Here is a 21,594-nt window from a genome sequence, read left to right on the forward strand (position 1 = left end):
CACACAGAAGTTAAGAATATAGGTTTTCACATATTATCACAAAGAGTTACAATAATGACATATAACATAAACAAACACTATCATACACCTTAGCACACTAACATGCAGTTAGACAAATACTCTGATATTCTTGGAAAAACAAACAATTATATTCTTGGAAAAACAAACAATCTATATTATATATCAAGTCTATAAAACAGACGTATCAAAACAAGAATGAAGTTCATTATACAACATTAAAAACTAATTCACTTTACATATTAACAAAATATATATGTCATTGTTTACAAGAAAATATATATGAACTATTCAAAAAAAAATACATGCAACTATTCACAAGAAAATATATATTACCCTAATATTTATTAAATTTTAAAAGAAACAATAATTAAGGATTCAAAATTAAAATATTTTATAAATAAGGAACCAAAATTTTTATTTTAAAATAGACAAACTAAAATTGACATACAATGGAATAAAATAAACCAAAATTGACATGTTATTGAATAAAATGGATCAAAATTATCATTTTAAAAATAAATAAATTAAAATTGACTGATTAGAAAATAAAAGAGACAAAAAATGTAATTTATCATATAATTAAATAATATAAAAATAATAAGTTTGTTTGTTTAGTATTTTGAATTTGAATTTTTTTTATATAAGAGATAGAAAATTTTATTGGTTATATAAATATAATATTGTCATTAGACTACTTTTAACTATACATTATAATTAAAATATTATTATTTATTAAACATGACGCGAACATAAATTTATACTTTATGTGAGGAAGGAAAGAGTAATTTATATGAATGTTGACTTTCGTGATAAAATATATATTGTAAATTTTTTAAGTTAAAAAATATAAAATTTCAAGTCAGATAATTTTTTAAAAAAATTGATAAAAGAACACATGCAAAATGAAGATACTCCAACACTCTACATAAAAAGTAATAAAATTTATTGCTAATAATATTTTTTGATAAAAAAAATAATAACTCAATATTTATTATAGAAAAATTAAAGTAAAATTTTGAAAGCAAGAGCTTGAAAATAAAAACACAGGAAATTATATAAAATAGTAATGATATTAATTTGGAAAAAGCACTTTTGTAAGATGGTGGCCATGGCGGAATCAACCAATCGGAAGCAATCCTCTAGGTGCCAAAGAATCCAAATTCCTCTCCCATGGGCCATGGCCGCTGCCGAGCTCTCCCTACTCCTCACATTCCAAGCTGCACTGCGTAAACCCCAATCTACACGTTGATGAAATCTCCAATTTCGTACGTATTAATCAGGAAGAAGTGGCGGTAGCAGATAGATTGCGTCGGAATGGGGAACAAGATCGCCCGGACGACGCAGGCGTCGGCGACGGAGTACTATCTGCACGATTTGCCGTCGTCGTACAATTTGGTACTCAAGGAAGTGCTGGGGAGAGACCGGTTCCTCAAGTCCGTACTCTGCAAGCACGACGAGGGTTTGGTGCTCGTGAAGGTCTACTTCAAGCGCGGCGACTCCGTTGATTTGAGGGACTACGAGCGTCGTCTCGCTGCCATTCGAGACACATTCTCTCGCCTCGATCATCCACACGTCTGGCCGTTCCAGGTTTACTTGTGATTTTACTCGTTCTTCCTCAATTTATTGGTTTTTCTGTTGATTAATGACTTCCTGTTGTTTGCTAGTTTGCGAGGTGTAAATTGGTAAGAAAGAACCATGGTAGGGTTCTGTGTAGAAACTTTGACAAAAGGAAATGGATATTTCCTTGCTAGGATGAAAATTGTTTGAATTTGAAGCCCGAGGAATGATGAAATTGATGTGTAGAAGAATTTGAGATGGTTTTGAAAGTTTATGGATTGAGTTTGGAAGTTTGAGTTTTTTTTATTAAAATAATGTTTGATTTGATGAATTGTGTTGTGTTGTGTTGTGATAGAAAAAAGGTATATTTTTTTCGGGTTACGTGGAGTCCAAATAGTAAAAAATTGTATTGGAACTCAAAAGAAACACAAGTATTCATGGAATTTGGATTCGAATTCTTTTGAATAATGAAATAGGCATTTTGGAGATGTTTCTAATGAAAAATAGGTTTGGAATGCAATTTTTATTTTATTTTATTGGTGTGAAAGATAGTTTGCTATAACTAGTTTGCTCTTAGTGATTGAATCATCTACACTACAATTTGATGTGTTTTTTTAAGGTTTGGATTTGGCTTGCTGCATGGAAGTCCTAAAAAATTGAATTGAAATATCGTTTGATGTGATGTTTTAAATTAAAAAATGGTGTTTGATTTGATGATTTCGAAGTGATTTTTTTTTTTTTTAATAATACGAGACCAAGACCAAAGTCACCAAACATTAAAGAAACAAACCCAATTATGTCCTGGAAACTCTTTACCTGTTTGTTTCCTACTAACGTTCAGTTTATCTGAACACTGGTGTGGCAATATTAGGTGAGTATATGTGATTTGAAAAAGATAAACCATCCATCAAATTGGAAACTGTCGAACATGAGGTTATTCAACCTTTTTCTGCCTTACATTGCCCTTTTTAGCAGAAACAAATGTAGATTCGCATGGTTGTAAGTTGCAACAGGGTTGTATGGTTGCTTGATATTGTTCTAAATGCAATTCCTATTTTAGAGCATGAATGTGCTGATGATATCACCTAATCCCCATTAATATACCATTGGGAGTTTCTTTCTCCAGTTACATTCATTTGTTGAACCACATGTTGATCAGACAGTAATCTATGGGAAATCTTTTAGACCTTATATCCTGACAAAGCAAACTTCTTGAGAGTGCTTATACTCTTTGAAAGCTATTATTATTACCATCAATTTAAGTTTTGTAGTGAATGTTATTCTGTTCTCATAAACACTATTAGAGGGCCAAAAACTGAAACCTTGTTACCCACTAGTATTGCATTGCTTTCTATATACGAGTGGCTGTTGTCCTGATCTCACATGGATAATCATTCTTCTTCCTACTTGGATATTTGACAATTTAGCTCTATTGCTGTTTTTTTCACCACTCAGATGCCAGAAAAAAACTATTTTGGTTCCATTTAATATTTCCTTCGTCATGACACACTCAATAGTATGCTCTGCAGTGAAATCTTTTTCTTTTATGTATGGTTCTTTGGATTTCGGTGTCTTCATTGACTTCGTTTCAAATGGTCCTTAAATGATCATTTTTTGGGATTCATATTGCAGTTTTGGCTTGAAACAGATAAAGCTGCTTATTTATTGAGACAATATTTCTTTAACAATCTTCATGATCGGTTGAGCACTCGACCTTTCCTCAGTGTTGTTGAAAAGAAATGGTTGGCGTTTCAGGTTCTTTTCTTCTTTTGCTGCTGTTAATTTTGGCTAATAGAAATAGGAAACTTAAAAATGGAGTAAACAAAAAGAAGAGATTGTAACTTATTATTTTACTTTCTGGATTATGCAGTTGCTTTATGCTGTGAAGCAGAGTCATGAGCATGGAGTCTGCCATGGTGAGGTCAACTTTGTGGTTTATTTCCATTAACTAACCATATTAATTCATTTTGATAGGGTCTTATGATGTTTTGCAGGTGACATTAAATGTGAAAATGTGCTGGTTACTTCTTGGAACTGGCTCTACCTTGCTGATTTTGCATCATTTAAGCCTACATATATACCATATGATGACCCCTCAGATTTTTCATTCTTTTTTGATACTGGTGGTAGAAGACGCTGTTATGTTGCACCCGAGGTCTGTTTTCTCTTGCTTGTTTTTTATTCTCTATGATTATATATTAGTTTAATTTCCTTGTTAAGTGCGTTATTGCCAATAACCATTTATATTAGTTGATATGCCACGGCATATATAAATAGAAATATGTTTATTGACTTCATTCATTCTTTGGTGTGTTTATTTGTGTATTTGTGTTTTGGGTCTTGATGTGTTTTTTAAATGTGAAACCATTGCCAAATGTGATGCTTTGAATATAAAATGTGTTTGGATGTGATGTTTTAAATGGAAATGATTGTTGGATTATTGGAGGGAAAATGGTAGATTGAGTAGTAAAAAAGAGTAGAAAATAAAACACAAGTGAACATCCCCTTTATCTTTACTTTGAAGTGGCAAGGTATCAAGCCACCATTTTAAGGGATAAACCTATTAGATCTGATATTCATTTTAAGGAATGAAATTTGTAGGAAAGTTCCAATAAAGATTAGTAACTACTATTTCAGTTGATTAAGCAGTATCTGAATAGTTCTATGTATTCAAGGCTTTCAAGCATTACATTAGGTAATTAAAACTTATTCACTCATAACTTCAATTTACCTATTTGCACAAATTCTAGAAAATTTTATTTGAAACTATTCCCATTAATGTGGATCTCTTGTAGATATCACAGGAGATGTGCACATCTATCCTCAAAGTTCATATACAAGATAAGTGATTTGTTAAGTTTGCGGCATTGAAGCGTTTGTCTAAAGTTGAGGCATTAATTAAATGTGAATTGGGTAATGAAATAACTTATGGACTATCCATTCAGTTTACCTTTTGTTTTAGAAACATTGCATTAGAATGAAACTGATATTAGATTTAGGGTGTGTTTGTTTTGGGGTTTGAATTTTGAGCTGGACTTTGCATAGTAAAAATTTTGAATTGGAATAGTTGTATGATAGTGATATAAATAGATGTTGATGTGATATTTTGAATGTAAAATTGTTTTTTAATATAATATAAAAAATGAAAAATAGATGTGTAATTTGATGCTTTTGGGGGAAAAAAATTGATAAATAGTGAAATTTGGAGAGAATCCTATAACCGAACATACCCTTAATGTATCTAACCTAGAAATCTCTATTTGATTATGAAGATACATGTCAATGCACTTATATGATGAGCTGCTTTATTTGTTAAGAAGCTTTAACTATATTAGTGTGTGAGATAATATTGTGCTATTCCAGAGATTCTGTGAGAATGGAGGCGAGATGCAAGTGGCACAAGATGCACTCTTGAAGCCTTCTATGGACATCTTTTCTGTTGGGCAAGTTTTTTCATATGCATAATAATTAAATGCTTTCAAATTCCTGATGTAAGTACTGATATGGCGACTGACTGGACGTTACCAGAAAAACCCATGAAGCAGTAATGGTAGTAAAATCCCATGAAGCTTTAATGTCCTTGCTTCCATCTTTGCCCTATGAACAGAAATTAGAAAAGCAAATATGGCCTTTAGTCACTATTAAGTGTCAAGCGTACATTTTTCTCTTCAGTTCATTTTATGATATTCTTTTTTATGGGACTAAAGAATTGTAAATTAAGATATGATGTAAATTGCACACAGCTCACAGATTGCCGAAATATTTCATCTCTTTATTCTTCACATGGATTATTACTTAAACTCACATTGCCTCTATAGAGTAAATGCTGCAGGCCGGAAGAATACCTGTGAACAAAACTTCTATTAACTGCTTTCATTTAGAGAGGAATTTAGTCTAGTTAACAAAATATTTGGCTGTATTTTGACATATGTGCTTTGTAGTGGTCTCACTTTTTCTTTGTATTTATTTTTAAGCACACAATTGTTTCTCGTATTAAGTGTTTAGTTTTTGGATATTGCTAAGCTGGATATTTACACGTTACTGTATTTCATGCACAAAACTGTAGTTATGATTATCGGAAATTTTATTGAACAATGCAAACAAGTAACTGTTCAGAGTTTTCTGTTTCAGCTCTGTGATTGCTGAGCTTTTCCTTGAAGGCCAGCCATTGTTTGAACTTTCTCAACTCCTTGCTTATCGAAGAGGACAATATGATCCTACCCAGCATCTGGAAAAGGTAGCTAACCATGCATGGGGTTGTGTCTTTGAAATTTCACTTTTATATTTTTATTATAATTTGTCCTTTCAATCATTCTGATTGCCTCCAGATATCTGCTGATAATGTCTTGTTTATCACTGCCCATTTAATCTGAATAATGTTTCACTCCTGTGTATTTTTGTATCAATCTAAACTAAGATATTGCTGCAACTGTATGGATTCAGATTCCGGATTCAGGAATTCGTAAGATGGTTCATCATATGATTCAACTGGATCCAGAGTCTAGATGCTCTGCTGAGAGCTACCTGCAGAGCTATGCAGGTGCTGTGTTACCGAGTTACTTCTCACCATTTCTTCATAAGTTCTATTCATTGTTAAACTCTCTGAGTTCTGATGCAAGGGTAAGCAACTTGGAAGATTTCTTTATTCCTGCTGGCTAGCTATTGTGTTATTAACCCGAAGAATTATGCAGGTTTTAGCATGTGAGACCTCTTTCCAGGAAATACTTAGACAAATGATGGGCAACAAGACTGTCAAGGTCAAAAGGGGTCTGATCTCGGGAAAAGAATCTTCATCTGATGATGGGAATCAATTACCATCAGGGGCATATTCGAAGCAAGACTCTAATAAGGCAGAAAATTCTTTGAGCAAAGGAGAAGAGACAAATGAAAGATCCAGTCACGAACAATTTGATCTTCTTGGTAATGTTAATTCACTGCTCAGGGATGTGGAGCAGAGCAATAGAAATTTTGGTATGAAGTCTTTGCCAACTAGTGTGGCCAATACATATGCCCACAATCACCATCAATCTGGACTGAAAACTCTTAGTGAGCTGATGCAAGATATCGCTGATACATTCCAGCGAAATCACCATCCTTTCCTGAAAAAGATTGCAACGACTGACTTGAGCTTATTGCTATCTGATTACAACAATCAAGCGGACACACTTGGGATGCCGTTATTACCTGTACCTCAGGATATATTGAGCTGCGATGGTATGGTTTTAATCGCCTCGCTTCTTTGTTCCTGCATCCGCAATGTCAAGGTACCTTTCATAAGGAGGACTGCTGTACTTCTGTTAAAATCTTGCTCTCTGTACATCGATGACGAAGATAGACTGCAGCGAATCCTTCCTTATGTTATAGCATTACTTTCAGATCCCGCTGCCATTGTCCGATGTGCTGCTTTAGAGACATTGTGCGACATTCTTCCTTTAGTAAGAGATTTTCCTCCAAGTGATGCCAAAATTTTTCCAGAGTATATTCTTCCAATGCTTTCCATGCTTCCTGACGATTCCGAGGAAAGTGTGAGGATCTGCTATGCCAGCAACATCTCTAAGCTTGCTCTGACTGCCTATGAGTTCTTAATTCACTCCATAAGCTTGACTGAGGCAGGAGTTCTTAACGAGACTAACATATCCCGTAAGTTACAGACACCAACCGCCGACACTTCTGGAGACCCGCAGAGGGTAAATAGTGATGCTCAGCTCGCACAGTTGAGAAAATCTGTTGCGGAGGTGATTCAAGATCTTGTCATGGGTCCAAAGCAAACGCCGAACATTAGGAGAGCACTTCTGCACGACATTGGCAACCTTTGTTGGTTTTTCGGAAAGAGACAGAGCAATGACTTTTTGCTACCTATCCTCCCTGCTTTTTTAAATGATCGGGATGAACAGCTCAGGGCTGTATTTTATGGGCAGATAATATATGTTTGTTTATTTGTGGGGCAACGAAGTGTAGAGGAATACCTCTGGCCTTACATCGAGCAGGCGCTAAATGATATGATTGAGTCGGTAATTGCATATGCCTTGGATTGCTTGGCTATTCTGTGCAGAAGTGGTTTCCTGAGGAAGAGAATTCTGCTCGAGATTATAGACCGTGCTTTTCCTTTGCTCATTTATCCCAGTAATTGGGTAAGAAGGTCCGTCGTAACATTTATTGTGGCTAGCAGTGATAAATTAGGTGCAGTTGATTCTTTAGTATTTCTGGTGCCGGTAATTTGTCCCTTATTACGGAGACGACCTGCATCTTTAGCGTCAGAAAGAGCTCTTCTCGGATGTCTTAAGCCACCAATCTCCAAGGAACTATATCATCAAGTTTCGGAGAATGCTCGAAGCTCAGATATGCTGGAGAGGCAGAGAAAAATTTGGTATAATACATCATCTCAGTCTAAATGGTTTGATGATGTAGACTTGCTTCAGAGAACTGTTGGGGAGTTTGATCCGAAGTTTAGGTCTGATGGACAAAATGAAAATGACCATACGAGCATCAGAGTTGAGCATTTGGACTCGACTAATTCCCATGATGATGGCCGAAGGCTCAAAACTATAGGAAACTTGTCAAAAAGTGCAATAGGTCAACCGGACATTCGTGATCATATTGCCTCGGAAAAGTCTCAACTATCTGGATTTATGTCCCCACAAATGAGTTTCATGAACGGCTTTGTCGATAAGTCATCAGAAAGCATACCTTTGTACTACTTCAAGGTTGAAAATAAGCGTACTTCTGGCTCCGTTCCAGCTGCTTCCGATTCTTCAGTTCCGTATAATTCCTTAGGTTTCAGCACATCCTCCTTGTCTTTGATGGATCCTGCAAATAAGTCATTTAGTTTGGCGAGTTCCATACCATCTCCAAGGCTCGTGCCGGGGTCAGTTTATGCCGGCAACACCCCTGCACTATTGAGAAGAGTTATACACCAAGTAGAAGACCGAGGAACTGAAGATGAACCTGACAGATTGAAAGGGAATTCTCTCACAATGGATGATAACTGCTCATCATCCGAGTCAGCGGAGTTGTCATCGCTGGCAAGGTCAACCATTCCCGATTCAGGGTGGAGGCCTCATGGGGTACTTGTTGCAAATCTCCACGAGCACAAAGCCGCTGTCCGTGATATCTCCATTTCAATGGACCAGCAGTTCTTTGTCAGTGCTTCTGAGGACTCGACAGTGAAGATATGGGATTGCAAGAGGCTGGAGAAGGACATTTCGTTTCGATCTAGGCTAACGTATTCATTAAATGGAAATCAAGCAATGTGTGTTGCAGTGCTTCAAGGTTCTTCCCAAGTTGTTGTCGGGGGAAGTGATGGGACCATGCACACTTTCTCCGTAGATCACATCTCGAGAGGACTCGGCAATGTCGTTGAAAATTACTCCGGCATTGCTGACGTGAAGAAGAACAGCTTTGGGGAAGGTGCGATTCTAAGCCTTTTAAACTATTTTTCCGAAGGTAACACTAGCAAGATTATTCTTTTTAGTACCCAGAATTGTGGGATTCACCTCTGGGATACGAGAACAAGTTCCAACGGTTGGAACTCAAAAGTTTCTCCCGGAGAGGGTTATATATCTAGTCTGGTGGCTGATCCGTGCGGCAACTGGTTTGTGTCGGGATCCTCTAGAGGTGTGCTTACCTTGTGGGATCTCAGATTCTGCATCCCGGTTAATTCGTGGAAGTATTCTCTCGCATGCCCCGTCAAAAAGATGTGTCTTTTTGTCCCTCCTCCCGGTACTCCCTTATCGACTACCTCAAGGCCCCTCGTCTACGTAGCAGCGGGATTTAATGAAGTTTCTCTCTGGGATGCTGAAAATGGGTGCTGTCACCAGGTATGCATGGTTCTTTTGTTCGTCCCCTCCTTTGATAAAGTTCGTCATTGAATTTAGAGCTGTTAACGAAGCTGAATCAAATGTAAGTTTAGTTGTTAGTCTTTGTTCGTTATTAACGAACAAAGACTCGTATTTGTTCGTTAAGTATTCGAGCTCGTTTGTTTGTTTGAACTTAGTTCGTTAAGTGATTTCATTGTTTGAGCTCGTTCGAGCTTGTTTGTCTTAATATGATATTTTATTTTATTTTTAATTCATAATTTCATATATATATTACAAATATATCATTTAAAACGAAAGTTCGCGAATAAGGTTCGGGCTCATTCATCAACAAAATGAGTCTATTTATTATTCAGCTCAATTCATCGGCTTGATTCGTGTAACCACTCTAGTTCCATGGCAGTGTCATATTTTAAGGTCTGATATGAAATGCTATTTCGCATTCTCTTTTGCAGGTATTGAGAGCAACAAACAACGAGTCTGATTCTGAAAATGGTAACTCGTCGTCACCTTGGGCCTTAGCCAGATCGTCTGGTAAGGGCAACGCTAAGTCAGACACGAAGCGAAGTATTTTAAATTCCATGTACAGAATCGATGAGCTGAACGAACCTTCCTCTCGTATCCCTGGAATCCGCGCATTACTTCCGCTACCCGGCGGTGATCTATTGACTGGTGGAACCGACTTGAAAATACGTCGATGGGATCACTGCAGGTTTTGATTTACTTAATTTTTTATTTAAATAGACACTATGTTTTATGAGAAAAAATAATGTTTTTTTTTAAAATTTTATCGAGAATCGTACGGGCTGAATAATATCGATATGTTTTAAATGAAAAACAATCAAAACCCTTAGTTTTGCTACTGAAATTCTGACTGCTTCCCGGCAGCCCTGAGCGGAGCTATTGCGTTTGTGGACCGTCTGTGAAAGGAGATGATTTCTACGAGACAAAATCTAGCTCTGGAGTACAAGTTGTCCAGGTAGTAAGTAGTTCATCGAACTCTTCGATCTCATGCTATGCTTTAAAGTCTACCAAAAATCATATTATGGTTTCGATTGATTTCTTCATTTGCGAGCAGGAATGTAAAAGACTGTCGCCTCGGCTGACCCGAAAGGAGATTCTTACTGCTGCTGCTGCTGGGGGGTGCCATTGCGATACGGTGCTCTCGTTGGCTTCGGTAAAACTGAACCAGAGACTGCTCGTATCGAGCAGTCGAGACGGCGCCGTAAAGGTCTGGAAGTAAGGTACCATATAAGAATAACATACGTTTATTGTGTGCATATGGTATTTGTTTTGATGATATGAGATCTAACTAACAACATACATATGATATGAAATTTTATGCAAATTAAGGTAGAAGATAGATAGATTGGTGAGAAATTTAGGTTTTTCTTTTTTTTTTTTTTAATTTATTGCTAAATTAGTTTTGCAGTTTTTGGTTCAAGTAGTAAAGTTGCATCTGTTATATAATATGATGATCAAATCTACAAATCGTTTGGGGGGAAATGTAAATCAGAAGAAATTACATGTATACAGGCTACAAGTTTTGTTATTTATTTATTTAGTTATTTTAAATTTGTAGGTTTTTATTTTGCATTTTACTCTTTTTTTAAGTAAAATAATAGTGTGATATGATTTGTTGTATATATTTTTTTCTTATTACATATATTGAAATTGCATTACAAATATTTTTGATGGCAGATAGGGTGTTGACTTGAGTCAAGTTACTAATTTGATCAACGTATTAATTTAAAGCAATTAATATTTCATCCCAAAAATATAACATATTCATATATGTTCATATATGTTACTCCCTCACCTTCTAAGGTCACATTTACTGTCATTATACTTAACATTAAAAATATTCTTATATTTGTATAACTTTTTTGTATAGATGTATTTCTATTAGTATTATAAGACACTAATGAAAGTATTTTTGCAATTTTTTTTTTTTAATTTGTACTACATTTTGATATACTAATTAATATTCAAAGATCAACGCACAAAAAAAGTAAGTGAAACTTTTAGAGCCCAACGGAAATAGTATTTTCTATATTTCCGCGCCTCTGACTAAATCAAAATGATATCATATACTCCCCCCACCCAATAAATGTAGTCTTAAATGGGTTGGATACGGGATTTAAAGAATATTGATTTATATTGATAGTGGGTAAAAAGTATGGATAAAAGACTTTTTTGCCCTTGTGAGTGTATTAGTGTAAAAAGTAGTGACAATTGTGTAATAAAAATTAAAAAGTATTGGTAGTTTTATGATGATACGATTAGTTATGAAAATAAGATTATTATTTTAGGACAGACAAAAATGATAAACAAAACTATTGTATTAGGAATGTGGAAGTATATTATTATCTATATTTAAACCAAAAGGGTATCAAGCCGTATCCAAAATCACTTTCCTCCCCTATAAAATACACACATACTCTTCAAAAAAGAAAAGAAACAAAGACAGTCAAGAATGACTACTCATAGAACAAGAAATTTTAATAGTTCATTCATTCTAATTTCATCTTCTTCACTTCTATTTATGATTCTCTTAGCTACAAAAAGTTATGGAAATTGCGATTTCGAGGCCATTTTCAACTTCGGCGACTCCAACTCCGATACAGGAGGATTTTGGGCAGCATTCCCATCGCAAAACCCGCCTTTTGGGATGACTTACTTTAAAAGGCCGGTTGGGCGTGCAACTGATGGCAGATTGATCATCGACTTTTTGGGTAATGTTAAGCTTTCGTATTTTTCTCTCAGACTTAAATCATATCATTAGACACTCTTAAGTATGATCGCCGTCGCCTTTAAGTCTCTTCAAGTTTATCGCGGCAACCACCGGCGGCGGCGCCATCCCATCTTTCACATATATGTATATATAACTATACATAGTGTATTTTTATATATATCATAGTATGTGTGTAACTTGATTGGTTTTTTCTTTCTTTCTATAATTAGGGTTAAAAAGACAAGAATGCCATAGCTGGCAAGAATGGACATACTACCCCATCTATGGTCCCTAGTCTTTGTCTTTGTAGTAATGCAATGATTCTTTGTATAGGATATATTTAGGATGTCTTACACACATATATATTATTTTCTAAATTTTTTTATTATCTATTAACAGTAATTTTTTTTTTTTTTTTTTTTTTTTTTTTTTTTTTTTTTTATGAAAAACTTACCAACGGATGAAATTGCTAATAGTTTATACAAGAGATGCTCCCAAATAAAAAAGTTATTCAAAATTTTTGAATGTATGCTCGACTTTGACCTAAAAGTATATAGCGACTTACTTAGAATGACGGATTCTTACAGCACAAGCAATGGGGCTACCATTTCTAAGCCCATATTTGCAGTCTATCGGGTCAAATTACCGGCACGGATCCAACTTTGCGACATTGGCATCGACCGTGCTCTTGCCAAAGACTTCAATGTTCGTCACGGGAATAAGCCCGTTTTCTCTCGCAATTCAGCTCAAACAAATGAAGCAATTCGTAGCTGAAGTGGATCTAAAAAATCGCTCTTTAGGTGCCATTTTCGGCATTCTTGCAAGTTTTTACATAGTTATATTGAATCCACGACGACTATTAAAGGGTTTTTATTTTCTTGTCTGCCGGGCAGGTGTCGACAAACTTCCTCGACGCGGCGTGTTCAAAAAATCCCTCTACACATTTTACATAGGGCAAAATGACTTCACTGGGAACTTAGCATCTTTTGAAAGTGTCAAGAAAATTTTGCCTGAAGTAGTTTCTCAAATTGGGAGTGCTGTAAAGGTAAAGGCTCAATCTGTCCGGTAAATTTAGAACATTTGGATCCGACACGGGATTAAAAAATAAATATTTTATTAAAAAATAATAAAAGTAAAAAAAAGGTAATTTAGAGTATTTTTGTAAATTTAGTTTGAAATTAAAAGAAATATTTTTAGACAAGAATTTGATACTACCTAAGTCCCATAAGAAGAGTACATAGACGTTTTGGATATTTGAATATTAATTATTATAACGTAGTCCAAATCAAAAGAAAATAGCAATAATACCTCTATTAGTCTCTTATAATACAAATATAATGACATTTGTGGAATAGATTATATAAATATAATGATATTTTCAACGTTAAGTACAATGACGCAAAAAACAAACGTTACCCTTTTTATGGGACGAATGTAGTATAATATTTTAAATAAAAAAAAATTACTAGTATTTGTATGTAATATTTTAATTAAAAAATAACTATATGATTTTTTTTGTTTTCTATAAGAAAAAAGTTATATATAGCGAAGTTTGGATAAAGACTTACATCCAAACACATCTCACAAAAAATTTAAGGCGTTTTTGTGTTTTGAATATTTTAAATTTGTAATTTTTAGATCAAAGATCGATTTTAGAAATAACTTGTTTTTGTTTGTTTATTTTTTTAAAATAGATATAAATATGATATTTTTAATGAACAATATGCTTAAATACAACGTGCTTAAATAAAAACACTAGTATTTCCTATAAATAATATTTTTATGAATATATATATATATCTTCTTGTAAAGTGAATAGGTAAGCAAAAAATCGATAAAACACCATTAGATATATGTATAGTTAATTCAACTTACTAAACGATCATCTTTCCTAGTTGAAAATTCGGTCTTTTTGTAACCCGGTTTTTTTCTAGGAAATTTATGCGTTAGGGGGGCGTACATTTTTTGTTTTCAATCTAGCACCGGTGGGTTGCTATCCATCGCTCTTGATGGCGCTCCATCAAAACAGCTCGGACATTGACTTGTTCGGATGTCTGATCTCTTACAACAATGAAGTTATCAACTACAACAATATGCTTAAGGAAGAAATGAAGAACACGAGAAAAGATCTACACGGCGCGCATGTTATATATGTCGATATACATTCCATCATGCTCGAGCTCTTCCGGCACCCAACATCTTATGGTATTCTTCTTAAACGATTTTTCAATTACCTGAAAAAAAAATACATAAAAATAAAAATAAGCATATTTTAGTTCCGTATTCATTACTCCCTCCGTTCCACATATCATGTCCACAATGCCGTTTCTGTCCGTCCCACATCCCATGTCACTTTCCTTTTTTGAAAAATAATTACACACTTTAATTTTATTTTAAACTTTTTAATTTATTTTTTTTAATTTTAATTAAAGTAATTAGTTATCTTAATCTTAATTTATAATTATTTATATTATAAGATAATTACTTTTACTAATACATTCTTAATTATCTACTAATTATACTTATCCTAAATTCTCGTGTCTACAGTTACCCAGACATCCAACGTGGGATGAAGAGAGTATTATTTTGGTCCTTGAATTAAATTTTATATAAAAATAATTATATATCTAAATTGATAAAAAAAAAGTCCTTTAATACTATAATATTACCACGTGCATGTGTTGATATGACACCTCTAAAGTTGATATGGACTAGTCACGTAGCAATTTTTAACATTAAAATTAATTTTATAAAAAACATACTACAATTTATATATTTCTTTAAAAATTAAATTCACAGAAAAAATGGCGTTAAAATTGTTATATAACTAGTTCATGTTAGCTTTGGAAGTGTAGTATGAATACATGTGACAATATTTCAGTACTAAATGATTAGACGTAAAAAAAATTTTTATACAAATAAGGTTTTGTACGTAGTAAAATAATAGAAGTGATTCTAAATTATTGGATAGGGTTGAAATACGGAACCACGGCGTGTTGTGGACATGGAGGTGGCGCTTACAATTTCGACCCGAGAGTTTATTGTGGGAATACGAAGATTATTGATGGGATAAATGTGACGGCGATTGCATGTGATGATCCGTATAACTATGTGAGTTGGGATGGGATTCACGCGACCGAAGCCGCTAACAAAATTGTGACAAAAGCCATTCTTGGCGGATCTTACTTTGATCCTCCTTTCGATCTTCATAAGCTTTGCGATATAAAGCCCATTGGTTGACGACTCTTTTCTATGAGTTTCCAGGTCTCAAAGGGAGACTATATATGAGTTTGTATGTGGTTCGGGGTATTTTCGGTATTTTTTTAGTGCACGTCATGAATTTATAATAATAATAATAATGAATGAATGAGAATATGCATTGAATGTGATATTGTATATATATTAAACTACCGATCTGATGGTGCTAATTTGATTCAATTAGGCCATCTCCAATCCATCAACTCCATTTATGCAGTTTTAACTCTGGCTACAGTAATTTTACTCCAATATTTTTCACTATAATTCTTCAAATATTCAATTTTTCATATTATTTTAACCAACTTTTTATTTTTATAATTTGAAATAATTTTTTAAAAAAATTTAGAAAAATAAAAATAAATTTAAAATTTTAAATTAAAATTTCAAAAAATTTTAAATTTTTTTTTTTTTAAAAAAAAAAAAAAAGCAACGCCAAAAAATGGAGCTGGACAACCGACGTCAAATCATCCAACCTAGCGCCATTAATGACGCTGGATTGGAGATGCCCTTAGTTATGAATGTGATATTGTATAGATATATATATATATATAGTAAGCTAGAATCTCATCGTTACGGGTGGAAATAAGCCAGACCAGACCAGACTTTGGCTAAATAGGTCAGGTCTATTTTATAAAACTAGAGCCTGAGTCTGGTCTATTAAAATATATATCTAAGGCTAGGCCTGGCCTATTTAAAGTTTGGTATGGCCTACGACTTATTTAAAAGTCTATATAATATTTTTTTATTTTTTATTTTTCAAACTTAATATTTGTAGAAAAATATATACAATTATTTATTATATATAATAAATCAGTTAAAATAAGTTAATCTTTTAATTTTTATTGTCATCAAATATAATTTTTTATAAAATATAAACAATTAAAAACATAAAATTTATATATATAAGATAAAAAAAAAATATACTATACAAATATATAAACAGGCCGGTCTGATAGGCCAAAAAAACTTTTACGTAAAGCCTAATTTGATTCAATTAGTTATGTAATAAAAATATACAATACACAATACATCATAGTAAATATTTACAAGATGTAAAAGGGATAAATATATTTTTAATTTCATATGTGGCACTCTTATTATTTTGTCAATTAATTAAAATTAATATTAAAATAATTTTATATTTAATCTATAGAATATTTTAGGATATGACCACCTAAACTTACATAGAATAGTAGACAATTTATTATTCTCTCCGTCCCAGATACCGTGTCTGCTACACCGTAATTAGTAGATAATTAAGAATATATTAGTGAAAATAATTATTCTATACTATAAATAATTAAGATTAAGATAACTAATTAGTTTAATTAAAATTTTTAAAAAAAAATAAATTAAAAAATTTAAAATGAGATTAAAGTGTGTAATCATTTTTAAAAAAAGAAAAAGAAAATAATATAGTATATGGGACGGACAGAAACGACAATGTGGACATGGTATCTAGACAGAAGGAGTATATATTTAAAGATATTTATCCTTTGTTTGAATTTTCAAATGAACTTCGAACTTCGGTACATTAAATGATTGGATTATAATTTTCTATTTATAGAGAATGGACGATCTCGATTTTATATTCAAATGAGTCCATGGGACATTTTGGTTGGCCACAATAAAATTTTATAATATATTTTATTCGTCCGTTTTTTGTTTCATTTTCCATTGGATTTTTCATTTGGTTCTATCTATATACATTATATTGATAGAATATTTTTCATTTTAACAAAATTTACATTAATGATTAATATTTACCTCTAAAAATGATTTTATATATATAATTAAATATTATTCCATCAGTCCCTGTAATTTGGGTATGTTACAGTAGATACAAAAATTTAAATAAATTATAATTACTAAATAAGTAATTAAAAAATAATTGTAAATTAAGATAGAAAATTAAATAGTTTAAAATTTAAAATGTGATTAAATGTATAATTATATTTTAAAAAAATAATAATAATTTATGTGAGATTCACAAAAATAAAAATTATGGACAAATTACATCGGACCGACGAAAATAGAAATTAACGACAAATTATGCAAAAATAAATAAATAAATTTGAAGAAAGAAAGAAATATATATGGCCCGCCCGGCCCGTGAAGAAGAGGTTAATGGACAGTATTCATGGCTTCCGATCCGAGGGCTTCGTCCTTCCCCATTCGCATCCACTCCTTCTTCCTCGTCCCCCAACAAACTTCCATTCAAATAATTCCCATTCCTCCATCCCCATCCCCATTACAATCATCCATCTCTAATCAATTCAATTTCCTCTGATTTCCATTTCCATTTGTAGCTGCAATGTCGTGGCAAACTTACGTCGACGATCATTTGATGTGCGACATCGATGGCACCGGCCATCATCTCTCCGCCGCCGCTATCCTCGGTCACGACGGCGTTGTTTGGGCTCAGAGCGCCACCTTCCCCAAGGTAATTTTTTACCTCATTTCGTTTGCTGAATTCGGATGCTGCTGCGATCGATCGATTGATTGATAGTGCGATCCAATCCGTGTTTGCATTTTGTGATTTTCTCTGTAAAAATTAATATGAGAACATCGAACATCGTCGTCGATCGTAGCTGGAGATCTGAGCGTTCGTTCCAAACGCGTAGTCAGTGTTCGACGTATTGATTCATCCGTTTGGTGCATTTTCCTGCTGTATTGCATCGTAATCGTCTGTGAAATCTTAGGTTACGTTGATTTGCTAATTTCCGAATTGGATTGAGACTAATTGTGTTGATTCATTGCACAATATCTATATCGATCTGCACATCACACCATAGTATACCTCTTGGTGGTGATCGATCATACGACAAACAGTGTTGTAAACGTGTGTTTTTGCTAGAAATTGAAATATCTTCATTTATCTGATTTGTTTGAATTAGGTAAATCAAATTCATCCAAATCTTTGTTATTCCATACGACAAATAATCAATTCTCATTTTCTATTCTACCGAATTCATTTTTCTATAATTCTATCTTCATCCTTGGACATTTTTGGTGTTTTCAGTTCAAGCCAGAAGAGATCAATGCTATACTGACTGATTTCGAAGAGCCAGGGCATCTCGCCCCGACTGGCCTGTTCCTCGGAGGAGACAAGTTCATGGTGATCCAAGGAGAGCCAGGTGTCGTCATCCGTGGGAAAAAGGTACATAAATAGAATAAATTCAATTTTTCGGAAAAAAAAAAAAAAAAAAATTAACCTGTTGATCGATGTGGGTAATTTTACATTTCTTATTCCTCTGTTTTGTTTGAAATAATCCATCAAAGTGTCGATCCTGAAAATTTTCAGACATGATTAAATCCAAAGTATTACAGAAAATGATCTGACTTCTCTAGGATTATGTCTTTGCTACTTTCCATATTTCGAATTCTTGTGAAATGTGGCTTTAAATGTCAAATTTATTTTGTTAAAGATTATGAACAGAAAATTTTCACATAGTAAATAAAAACACAAATATATGTTACCTACCCTATGCTGTTATCCCATTCCTTTTACAGCGCCAAATTGTCGAATTGTCGAATTTCTTCAAGTTCCCACGCTTTTATTATCGCATTCCTAAAAAAGCATTTTATAGAATTCAGACACTTTGAGTAATAACAATATCTCAGGGTTCTGGAGGCATAACCATAAAGAAGACAGGACAATCTCTGATTTTTGGGGTATACGAGGAGCCCGTAACCCCGGGACAATGCAACATTGTTGTCGAACGGTTGGCTGATTATCTCATCGACCAGGGTATGTAGGCGACATCTACATTGTGCTTCTTAAGCTCTTCTTTAATTCCCCACGCAACCAACAATTGCTCGCTCGAGTGTTTTTCTTTTCTTTTCTTTTTTTTTTTTTTTTCTGCTTTATAAAGTTCTATCGTGCGCCTTTGAGGTGTAGTTCTTAGGCGACGCGGGCTGTCTGGATCGCCTCGCCTTGGAAATTTAAAGTATTCGATTTTTTGTTATTTTAGTTTGTTTCTAATGTTTTGTGAACTGGATTGTGATATACACAATTCAGCCATAAGGTTGTTTTGGATGACATTTAAGTGATTGTTTTTAATTCTTATGAAGTTTATTACTCACATTTTGATCAGTATAATAGTCTATATTCGGCCTGTTCCTGTAAAGTACTCCCTCCGTCCCAAACACCTTACAACATTTCATTTTTGGTATGTTTCAAACACTCTGCAATATTTCCACCAAAAATAGAAAATAATTAATTATACTTAATCTCTGTCCCCACACTTTATCGCCTCGCATCATCCAAATAAAAAAAATAAAATATATATTTCTTTCTCCATCACATCACATAATTTCTGAATTATCCTACTTAATATTACCCACCTAAAAATGGGACGAAGAGAGTACTTTTTTATTATTATTTTTATGTGTTCCGTTTAAAAGTATCTTTATCGTATTATAATAAAAATAATCAAACACTAATACCGATAATATAGATGGAGGGGAATGTTGTGATGTTGGGGGAGTTGGTTTATCTTTTTGGTTCCATCTTCCATTTTAAATTATTTAACTTAAATATCTATGTCACATTTTTCTATATTTTCTTTTCTTATATCTATATATTTTCTTTGTATACAACTATATATTATAGAGAGATTTAAAATATAATATTTAAATAATAATTAATAGTATTTTTATGTATAACTAAATTGCTATTGTACCTTTTTTTTTTCTTAGTACATAATTTTTCAAGAATTAAAATTTTAATTACAAAAAAAGGCCAAAAAGGGTAATCAAACTCTAATTAAGTGAAAGTTAGCAAGAACACACAAATGCATAACAAAAAATTAAATTTAAATTTTAAATCACGGTTATTAATCCACCTCATACTATCTTTTACGGGACAATTATATTTCTTTTGTTGAGCTTCTCTATTAATACGAACAAAAAAATTAACAAAAAATAAAGTTAAAAATTTAAAAATTGTTGCATTAGATAACAACAAAATTCATTGTAACTATTTTTATTTTATTTTATTTTGTATATTATATATATAATATATAGTAAAAGATCAAACATACAGGTTGTTTCCCAACGCCAAAATTGCATTATCTTATTTCATTCCTGAAAAAAAAAAAAAAATGCGGGATTGTCAATCACATTATTTTTTCTCTTTATCGAAAGTTCATTTATATTTTTGCTTTTCAAAAAATTGTTTTAAAAATATAATATATAGTATAATATATTTTATCTATTCATAAAAAAAGTTATTAATTTAATATAAGATATTGTTTTCTATATTACGAACTTACTTCTCTATAATTAACATAAAAAATATATATTCATCCAAAAATAGGCAAGTGTATTTACTTGTGAGATTTTAGTTTTGTAGTTTTGATGTTACTATTCCAAATTCCTCTTCAAAATATTAAATTAGACACTTATTTTTTCATTTATTATATTACACTAAAATTTAATTTATATTCAAAATATTACATCAATACATATTTATATTACATCAAACAACTATTTCATATCAAATTTTTACTATTTAAAACCAAACACAAAACCAAAATCCCACAAATAAACACGCCAGAGACAAATTACGGTAGAAGCCTTAGAATTTTTTAAAAATTCAAATAATGTTCCCTTACTCCCACAGATATGGTGGTGAAATGTGTGTTTCTTTTGTAAAAATTTGGAAATATTTAATTTAATTTTAATATTAAAATAACATGTGATGTCATATTTTGTGAGAATTTTTTTTTTAAAAAAATGCATAATTTAAATAATAAAATTAAAAGATTTTGGGTAAATTAAATATAATAAATTAAAAATGTGGTGACTTATGAGAAAAATATTTATTTATTTAAGTGATGTAATAAAATAAAGAGTAGTTAATTATTTACTATTATCTTGAAAATATTGTGATATGTAAGATAAATCAAAATAAAAATATCACAGAATATGTGAAAAATAAATAAAAAAAATTATATATATTTAATATAATTATTTTAAAAAAATAATATTAATAAATAATGTTAAAAATTTTAAAAATATAAGTGTATAGAACCAAATTATCTTTGTTAGAACCTCACATGCTTGCATGTATGACTGCCCATATGTAATTTTTGCTTTATATAATAATTAAAGTTATAATTCAATTGTGCATAATTTAAGGGATTGCAAGTATAAATATAGAATTTATGTAGTGTATTCTTATTCTAAATTAAATTATTTTTACAT

The 21,594-nt window shown here is 32.4% G+C and overlaps 3 protein-coding genes across 5 annotated transcripts; all 3 read left to right on the top strand.

Moving 5' to 3' along the window:
- The first annotated feature begins 1,110 nt into the window (after positions 1–1,110).
- LOC127239656 (serine/threonine-protein kinase VPS15-like) lies at positions 1,111–12,095 on the top strand. Of its 3 annotated transcripts, XM_051257902.1 has the most exons (12): positions 1,111–1,608; positions 3,211–3,333; positions 3,449–3,494; positions 3,573–3,733; positions 4,942–5,021; positions 5,710–5,815; positions 6,022–6,198; positions 6,270–9,395; positions 9,848–10,104; positions 10,281–10,371; positions 10,471–10,636; positions 11,951–12,095. In XM_051257902.1, exons 1-11 carry the CDS (start codon positions 1,336–1,338, stop codon positions 10,633–10,635), a joined length of 4,605 nt encoding a protein of 1,534 aa, XP_051113859.1. In that variant the 5' UTR covers positions 1,111–1,335; the 3' UTR covers position 10,636; positions 11,951–12,095. The 3 variants fall into 3 exon arrangements, with proteins under 3 accessions (XP_051113859.1, XP_051113858.1, XP_051113860.1); XM_051257901.1 differs by lacking the exon at positions 11,951–12,095 and having other exon boundaries at positions 10,471–10,923; XM_051257903.1 differs by lacking the exons at positions 1,111–1,608; positions 3,211–3,333; positions 3,449–3,494; positions 4,942–5,021; positions 11,951–12,095 and having other exon boundaries at positions 3,578–3,733; positions 10,471–10,923.
- On the top strand, positions 11,786–15,533 carry LOC127239657 (GDSL esterase/lipase At4g01130-like). The gene is made up of 5 exons (XM_051257904.1): positions 11,786–12,127; positions 12,714–12,926; positions 13,020–13,171; positions 14,061–14,331; positions 15,098–15,533. Exons 1-5 carry the CDS (start codon positions 11,869–11,871, stop codon positions 15,364–15,366), a joined length of 1,164 nt encoding a protein of 387 aa, XP_051113861.1. The 5' UTR covers positions 11,786–11,868; the 3' UTR covers positions 15,367–15,533.
- A 1,989-nt stretch (positions 15,534–17,522) lies between these two features.
- Positions 17,523–19,504, top strand: LOC127239587 (profilin-3). Its single transcript, XM_051257800.1, has 3 exons — positions 17,523–17,827; positions 18,407–18,544; positions 19,009–19,504. Exons 1-3 carry the CDS (start codon positions 17,699–17,701, stop codon positions 19,141–19,143), a joined length of 402 nt encoding a protein of 133 aa, XP_051113757.1. The 5' UTR covers positions 17,523–17,698; the 3' UTR covers positions 19,144–19,504.
- Positions 19,505–21,594: the final 2,090 nt, after the last annotated feature.

Source organism: Andrographis paniculata, unplaced genomic scaffold, assembly GCF_009805555.1.
Source record: "Andrographis paniculata isolate CXL003 unplaced genomic scaffold, ASM980555v1 Contig78END, whole genome shotgun sequence".
Taxonomy (NCBI): domain Eukaryota; kingdom Viridiplantae; phylum Streptophyta; class Magnoliopsida; order Lamiales; family Acanthaceae; genus Andrographis; species Andrographis paniculata.